At 53.2% G+C, this 8867-nt stretch overlaps 1 protein-coding gene across 1 annotated transcript; it reads left to right on the top strand.

The window, feature by feature from the left end:
• Nucleotides 1–7814: 7814 nt before the first annotated feature.
• Nucleotides 7815–8275, top strand: PIRT (phosphoinositide interacting regulator of transient receptor potential channels). The gene has a single exon (XM_010312866.2). The coding sequence runs from the start codon at nucleotides 7833–7835 to the stop codon at nucleotides 8229–8231; it is 399 nt and encodes a 132-aa protein (XP_010311168.2). The 5' UTR covers nucleotides 7815–7832; the 3' UTR covers nucleotides 8232–8275.
• Nucleotides 8276–8867: the final 592 nt, after the last annotated feature.

The raw sequence follows: 8867 nt of genomic DNA, 5'->3' as shown, positions 1-8867 counted from the left end.
TCCAGCCCCACGTGCTGCCCAGGGATGCTCTGCACCCACCACCATCCTTGTGGGTGTCATGGTTTAACCCCGGCCAGCAACTCAGCCCCACACAGCCACTCAGTCACCCCAGTGGGATGGGGGAGAGAATTGGAAGAGTAAAAGTGAGGAAACTCATGGGTTGAGATAAAGACAGTTTAACAGGTAAAACAAAAGCCATGCATGAGCAAAGTAAAACAAGGAATTCATTCCCCACTTCCCATCACAGGCAGGAGTTCAGCCATCCCCAGGAAAGCAGGGCTCCATCGTGCCTAACGGTGACTTGCAAAGACAAACACCATCACTCCGAACATCCCCCTCTTCCTTCTTCTTCCCCCAGCCCCTTATATATGGAGCATGATGTCATATACTCTGGAATATCCCTTTGGTCATCGGGGTCAGCTGTCCCGGCTGTGTCCCCTCCCAACTCCTTGTGCACCCCCAGCTACTCACTGGTGGGGTGGGGTGAGGAGCAGAACAGCCCTTGGCTCTGTGTAAGCACTGCTCAGCAGTGACTAAAACGTCCCTGTATTATCAGCACTGTTTCCAGCACAAATCCAAAACACAGCCCTGTACCAGCTGCTAGGGAGAAAATTCCCTCTATCCCAGCCAAAACCAGCACACCGGGGCATGCCCATCCCCATGAGAGCACCACAACTGCTTGCCTGTCCCATCCCACCCCATTCCGCTCCACAGGTCTGTGGCACAACTTAGGTACCGTTACTTACTGCACCAAACCAACAAAGAGCCCTCAGGGATGGAGACAGCCCCACTGACGCTGGAACCTGGCCCTGGCCGCCAGTAATGTCTCTGTCAGGCTGGATCCCTTCCCTGCAGCAAGTGGATTCACACTGATGTAAGAGGGTATTAAAATTTGGCTGTGGGTTCATGAAAGGAGGCAGTATGCCAGAGCCACCTCCCTCTTCTATCCCCCTCCTTGTAATGGACTCAGGATGTTAATTAATAGCTAATTGCTCGTATCTTGCATCCCTCTAATGTCTCAAGAAAGAGCCTCAAAGTGCTTTGCAGACACTGGCTACCATCCCCTGCTTTAAGAGTGTTGAAATTGCAGCCCAGAGATGTTTCAGGAACTTGCTGATGATCCAAGTCTGGATCAGAAACAGCCCCTAGTCCTGGATCCCTGCTCCAAGCACTGACCCACCCTGCCTCTCCTGCCACGCCACTGGACTGCCTCCCAAACTGCGGCCTTTTATAAAACCCTCCCAGGCAAGCTGTCCAGAAGTCAGCCTTGCAGGGGCCCGAGACAGGGAAACAAAGAGTTAAACAACATACTGATAGACTGGTGAGCTCATCAGAGCTGGGATACGCTCCATTGTTTATTAGACTCTTAACAGAGCCCAGTAGACAACATCCAGAGGGATGTGGGGCTGGGACTGAACCCGGCTTAGGAGAGCGGGACCTTCTGCTGCAGCCTGTCCCACCGTCAGTGGGGTGGGCAGCCATCCCTCACCACTCACCATGTAAGTAGGATGGATTCCCATGGGTTTGGCTCTGGGGGTGGTGGAAAGGGAGAGGGAATACAGCATGGCAAAGCTGGGGGTCATCCTTTTGCTGAGACCTGGAAAGGGACTTGCGGATGTTCCCTGCTCAGCAAGACCCTGAGCGTGTTGCTGGGACCATCTAAACTGTGGGTGATGCTGGAAAGCTGCTCCCAGGGGATGCAGGCGGCTTGGCCCAACCCAGCTCCACTACACCAGCAAATGGACACTGGCTCCATCTCAATTAACATCCAAGATCTGGCAGAGCTTGTAGGTGATGTGAAATCCCCTGACATGTTGCCTTATTTCTCCAACGGCTGCCCACATAACCACTGCCAGCCCCCTCCTCGCTCTGGGGCGAGCAGGGGCGTGGGGATGGGAGCAGAAAGGATGGGGCGTTAGTACTCCTGCCTGGCACCAGCACAACTCTCCCTGTCTTCTCCCAGAGCAGAGCCCGCTCAGCCCAGCAGGATCGGGCCCTCTTTGGGCTCACACACAGCGACAGAAAGCTGGATACTCCGAGCTGCTCCTCCTGTGCCCACAGGAACCGGCGGCTGGGTTCCTCTGCGGCGTGCTCAGGGGATGTTTAGTGCAAGCGGCTGCCTCAGCTCCCGCAGCGAGCCGCTACCCGCCGGTGACAGCTGGGAGGACAGAGGCACAGCATGGTGAGTGGGCTCTCCGCGCTCGGTCCCTTCCCGGGGGATTCCCTGTCCCGACACCCGCACAAGGAGCGGGGTGCTGCCCCCCCATCAGCACCCCCCAGGTGCAGGTCCCCGAGGCAGGCGTCCGGCTGCGGGGCTTGCGCTCTTTGTGGGAGGGCTGCAGGCAGGGCAGGGCAGGTCCCCCCACCTCCCCCACCTCCACTGGGAAGCAGCCCCCAGTGCCCAGCTTAGTGTCTTGGGGACCTCAGGCATGCTGCGTCGCTGAATACACGTCTCATTCCTGTTCACTTTGTAGCGGGTTGGTAGCCCATCTCAATTCAATTTGGCCAGTGCTAAGTGTCTAACAACAAGTTTCTGCAAAGTGCGTGCATGCACGCGTCCGTCAGCACGGCAGCCTCCTTTCCCACCCCCATCATGGCCACGCAAGTGCTCTAGAGCAGCTAACCTCTTCTCCTGGCAAACATGGACCCACCACTGTTATCTGCGGGGGTTCTGATACAGTCCTGTTAAACAGAAGGACTGATTACAGAGTCAGACCGAGACACCCCAGAGCAGCAGGAAAAGCCGTGCCCCAAAAAGCCCTTCTCGGTTTTCCTCTATTCCTCAACACTACGGTTTCCTCCCAGCTGGGACCCACTGGTGAGGACTTTGCTGCCCCCCCCATTGGGATTGCAGGCAGGACACATCTTCTGGCTGAAGGACAAATGAACTCTTTGGGTCTTACTCCAAGACTCTGCAGAGCACCTGATGTTGCTGTTTGCCAAGGGACCATCCTAAGTCATCTGGAGGCCACTGGAAACCCCAGAGAGCCATGGGGAAGCGGGGAGGGTGTGGGGTTCCCTCTCTGTGGAACAGCTTGTGGATTTGGTGGGGCAGTATCTAGATCTTAGATGGCCAGGTTGGGGAAATGCATGCGCATCTGCGTTCAGGTGACTTCCACCCAACTGTCCTATAGCAGTGGTGGTACTGGTGCCAGGCAGACCAGAGATCACTCACTTTGTCTGCTTGGGGGTGGCTGGCAGGGTCTGAGCCCTCAGGAAAAGCCTGGACAGGCCTGGCCCTCCATCCAGGCTGGTCTCTTTGTTTCTCCCCAGCATAAATCAGGGCAAGCCGCATCCATGGAGTGCAGAGCTCACTTTGTTTTTTCCTCAAAACTTTCTTTTCCATGATGGTTGATTGCCAGAGGGATGTGGGTCTGGAGGTGAACCTGCCTTAGGAGAGCAGGAGCTGCTTCTGCTGTCTGTTCCACACCTGGTGGAGTGGGGAACTTTCTCCAGGGAAGAGGCTTGACAGCAGAGAAGATGGCAAAATATATCCATAAATTTGGCCTAGATTTCCAGCAACATTTGGCAGTTGGTTTGCAAAATACTTACCTTTTCCTCCAGTGATTTGTGTGGTAAAACACAGGGCAGAGACCCCAAATGCTGCAGCCCCTCCGCACACAGCAGCACCACCACCAACACCCACGGTTCTGCAGGTCCATGCTCACCCACACCACCGGTGCTCCCATGGGATGGCACCCGTTTAGTCCTAGGGCAAAGTCCAGCTCCACTTTGGGATACTGAGAGGGGTCTTCATGAGATAGAGCCAGATGGAGACGGACACCAAACCCTGGGGCGAGACTGTCTGAGCTGGGGAAGCCCCAGTGCCCCTGACTGTGCAACGTGGGAGGCAGAAGTGGCAGAAACCACTTGCAGTGAGGACTTAAGCAGAGCATGTAAGAAGTTCCTGAAGAATCAGGGCTGCCTCCCCAAATAAGAGGCAGATGGCCAGGCTGAGGACTGGATTGGGAGAGTAAATCTAGCTCCTGCATGGCCAGAAGGACACAGGCCTGTCATAGGAGCAGAGTCTTCAGATCAGGCTGTCGCCCCACTTTTAGCCCAGCTCTGGCCACATCTGCAGGTTGTTTGCACCATCCCGTGTCCTGGACTGGGATGCCAGTCCTGAGAGCTGCTGCTGCTGGGGGCTGGCAAGTGAGGAATGCCATCCATGGTTGGGATGGGCTGAGGGACCTGGGGCAGAGCCCCTCTGCTCTGCTCAGCCCCAAGCTCTCTCCTCAGCACCACCAAGGTCTAGGAGGTACCCAAGTGTGTGCTGTGCTGCTTTGGCACTGGGGTCCCCAGAAACGCCAGCAAACGGGCCCCAGTGGATGTCCCAGCTCAGAAACCAAACATCACCACACAAAGCATCAGAAGAGCAAAGAGAGGAGAAATAGAATCACATAAGGCTCTTACATATGGAGGGAGGAAAGAAAGACCCCAGTGTTAGCTCCACTGCCAACAGCTGCCCAAGATTTCAGAGGCAGCAGCAGCAGCACACCACCAGACGTGAAATACGAGATGTGCTCTGGAGGCATTTTCAAGCCAGCTAACAGTCATCTGCTGACGTTCTCCTTACAACAATAATGATTAAAAAAATTGGGAGAAATCTGATAGCATTATCCTACCAGGCTGCTCAGTACAACCATTGCATCTTCAAATATGAGCACATCTGTGATGAATTAGGGATGGAGCATGGGCAGAGCAAGAACTGAAATTGCATTAGCTCTCCCAAGAGCTGCAGATACACGCAATGCTCACAAACACATTCCCAGCCACTTGCAGTGAGTGAAATCCTTCACTAGCTGACAGTGGGGAAAAATGTGACCAAAAAAGCATGCTTTGCCAGGAAGTGCCAGAAAAATGATCAATATCTGGGAATTGTGGTGAGAGGGGTGGTTTTGCCAGGAAATAAAAGGGGGGAAAAATATCCACTCTAGTGTAAATGCAAACCTGAGAGGAAGATGATGGTTTCTGCAGGAGCCTGGCATTAATGCTCTGCAAAATGAAGAGGAAGGTGCTTTGCAGAGCTCAGAGTACCACTGGATGTGGAGGCAGGGAGGCAGCACATGGGCAAGCAGGGAGTGGGGTACCTGAAAGATGGGGCAGGACAGATTGCATTAGACTGCTGAGATATGAGATCTGGGCATTATTCCAGAGAAGAAAGCAAATTTCCAACCACAAAGCCAAATTAAAATTATACAGTGGCTTGATCGTAAGACCTCTCCACAATGACTGTTACAAGGAGAAGGCCAAGAAATGCCATGACTACCTAGGATGAAATTTCAGGAAGAACCTTGCAAAAGATTTGAGCTAGAAGAGGGGAATCACAATGCAGCAATGCTACAAGCAAGGCAGCTGGTGGACAGGTTGCACACCACAGCCAAGCAAGGAATTAGCCAGGGATCTGGGCTCATCTCTGCAAAACTGCAGCTGGTGGGTTTTTTTGGATGGCTGGGCTGACTCCTAGGCAGGTTGTACAGGTGGAAGCAGAGCAAATGTGTTGGCCCATGCAGAGCTCACTGTCTTCTCAGAACAGTGGACATCATTGCTGTCAGCATTTGTGTTTTGCCTCAGGAGCCTGTGGCTGCCTGGAGCTCCAATTTACAGAAGGAAGCGATGAGTTGCACTGCATCACAGAAGCTGACAGCAGAGGAAGTTGTACCCAATCACCTACATGTCTATCATGGCTGTAGCCATCAAAATAAACTCTCGTGGCAGCTCGTGCTTCTCCAAAGCCAAGGGGTCAGCATGCTCTACTGCAATCACTCCAGCAGAGATAGGATTACCAGCTCGAAAGGAAGAGAAACAAAAACCAGAGCTTGCTACTCTGATCAAATTTACCTGCCTTGTCAAGTGCTTGATCACGCCTGATAAAGTGCTGTAGGATATGTATCAGGATGGCAGAAATGTGTCCCCTCCTCTGCCCCCATCTCTCCAGAGAGGGGTGAGAGCTGTGAATGGGATGTGTCCATTGCTCTTGGCTTTTGTTTTTTGCTTGTTGGTCCAAGTTTGGCGAACCTGAAACATCACAAAATACATTGATTACACCAGCTCTGCATTTCTGCAACAGCATCTGTTGTGGGGGGGACTAAATTGAAAAATTACATCTGTCTCTTTTCAGAATAAACCACAAACCTCGGCAGGGTACACAGGTGAAAGGATAAGGGAGGTACTGGCTGGCCCTCAGCCATCCGCATCCCTAGATGGGCACTGGGCCCAGTATGGCCCAAACACAGGCAGGTTTCCTTAAGACAGTGCCTCTGGAGCTGTGCCAGCTTTGCAGCCTCTGTGCGGCTACACTGATGTGGTTCATGCACTTACATTGATCAGCAGCAACGGGAAACGAGCTGGGGCCACCGGGTTTCATGGTCATCTCATCTCATCTCATCTGCACCTCGTTGCTGCCCACTGCAGCCACAGATCTTCCAGTGGCATAGGCAGGATGCAAATCCATCCCGGTATCACCCATGATGTGCACGTCCTGGTGAGCCATCCCACAAGCCAGCAGTGGGTCTGGATGCAGCCAGGGATGAACTGAGCAAACACGCAGCCTGCGATGCTGTGTGTGCCAAGGGAGGGCCGAAGAAGGGTTTTAAATAAACTGCTCTGGATCAAAGCATGCATGGTGCTTAGGAAGAGTGGTGGCTTAGGCAGGAGTTCTCTTTGCAAAACACATCTGATTCCTGGGTGTGAAGAACTCACGGCCCCGGCCTCTCCCACCCTCCTCAACCCTGGTACCTGCATGTGTTCATCTCTGCTGAGCTTCCCAGCAGCAGGGCAGGCGGTGCACCAGGAGCACTCCCCAATCCAGCCTCCTGCCCTTGTCTCCTCGGCAGAGCCCTGAGGAAATAGTGGTTAACATAATGCTCAGCCCTTCCCATTTACCATAATGGTTTCTCCGTGCTAAAGGCACTTTGTTTCTGGGAAAATGCATTTCCTCCTTGAGTTGGTGAAAAAATAATGCCCCCAAAAGCCACACTGCTGACCCAGCCATCGCAAGGCAGAGTATGTCAGTGTGCTCCTGCCACTGAGCCCAAGAGCCCTCCTGCAGCAGCCTGCCCCAGCTTACAGCTGGAGAAATATTTCCTGTGTGACAAGCATTTCCCCATCTCCCATCTGTGCATTTCGATAGGAAATGAGAAGCTCCTGTGCTGTGACTACTACAAGGCGGACACGTCTAGGCTGGATGTGGCAGTGAGGAACATCCAGCCACGGGGACTCGAAAGAATTGTTCAGCCCGTGGGTGGGTGATTTCTGCTCTCCCACTGAGCGGTCCTGACATGGCACACTTGTGCCTCAGTTTCCTCACCCGCAAGAGGGACACATGACCATGCCACAAGGTGCTGACGTGTAATTTGGGATCTGGGAGGGAAAGTAGGCCTGGGGATACAGAGTTCTTCCCCACAGCCAACATCACCAGCCCTGCTCGCAGCACCCTAACACTCTCCTGAAAGCAGCCAAGAGCCCTGGGAGGCTCAGGGTAGCGGGTTCCAATGGACATCTAGTCATCCCACCACTGACTCCCTGTGGGAGCTGGAAGGTCTAAGGACAGGGACAGGAACTGTGGGAGTCCCGTGTCCATGGATGGGCAGTGGGACTCCGTAGGCATCCTCAGTCCACCTACCTGCAGGAGCCCGTTGCCTACATTTCATTGTTCTCATAGGTGTGATGCTCTTTTTCTCTGCAGTGACTCGCAAAGCCTTCTCCACCTTCATTTGACTTGGCACTGGTTAATGACCAAATGGAAAGTACCCAATCCATCCTCCATCACTAGCCCTGCTTTGCTCTTTCTCTTTTGTCCACCTCAGGTCTCCTCCTCAGATCCCGTCACCATGGAAATTCCCCCCAAGAGCCCTGATGGGAGTGAGAAATCTCCTCAGTCCAAGGAGCTGATGACCAGTAACACGGCCAGCACCCTCTGCATCAGCTCCCGGAGCGAGTCCGTCTGGACCAGTGCATCCAGAAGCAAGTGGGACATATACCACAAGCCCGTCATTGTCGTGTCTGTGGGAGCAGCCATCTTTCTCTTTGGGATGGTCATCACCAGCCTGTCTTGCATCCAAATCAAGAACAAAAACGTTTACAAAATGTGTGGCCCGGCATTCCTGTCCTTGGGACTGATGCTCCTCGTTTGTGGCCTTGTCTGGATCCCCATCATCCGGAAGAAGCAGAAGCAGAGGCAGAAGTCACAGTTCCTGCAGAGCCTCAAGTCCTTCTTCTTTAACCGCTGAAGGCAGCCCAGGACCTTCCTGGGAAGGGTCCCCTCCCATCTACCTACCTGTGTTGGTTAGTCATAGAAAGAAACATGTTCTTGTACTCTCCTAGAGGATTTCATCCCAGTAAGTCTCTTTCCTACACGTGAAATGCACTGTACCAGTCTTCAGTGTGAAAATGAACTTTGTATTTCATCCAAGCAATCCCAGAAAGAAAGAGAGTAGGATTTTGCAGCTGAGTCCAGCAAGGCAGGTCCGAGCTCTCTGCATCGCCCTCCTCTCCAATAAGCAACCCAACATCACGTATCGGGAAAAGGAAAGGAAAGCTCCTAAGTAACCTGGATCCACCCAGTAGCTTCTGCAAGATACATCAGCAGAGAGGAGCCAACCAACTACAGAGTGGGAGCAAAGCCCGATGTGAATACTGCTGGCTGCACACTGCAGTTCAGGAGTAGAAACTGGGACGCCAGAAATGGTTCATCCAGAGTTAGCAGAGAGGAGAAGCCAGACAATGTAGTTCCAGACCACTTTGTATCAGAGGAGGCCACCAGAATAAGCAACACACATCACCAAAGCTTAGGAGGACCAGTGATACCCATGGCCAGGACTTTGTGTCATTAATGTGTTACAGTGGTTGGCTGAGACATGGATACA

This window comes from Balearica regulorum, chromosome 18, assembly GCF_011004875.1.
Source record: "Balearica regulorum gibbericeps isolate bBalReg1 chromosome 18, bBalReg1.pri, whole genome shotgun sequence".
Taxonomy (NCBI): Eukaryota; Metazoa; Chordata; class Aves; order Gruiformes; family Gruidae; genus Balearica; species Balearica regulorum.
The sequence above is the reverse complement of the archived record's forward strand: the minus strand, read 5'-3'. Positions and strand labels throughout refer to the sequence as shown.

What these genes read in the sequence shown, in the direction of transcription:
- PIRT (XM_010312866.2), top strand. Translation starts at nt 7,833, where the DNA reads ATGGAAATTCCCCCCAAGAGCCCTGATGGGAGTGAGAAATCTCCTCAG.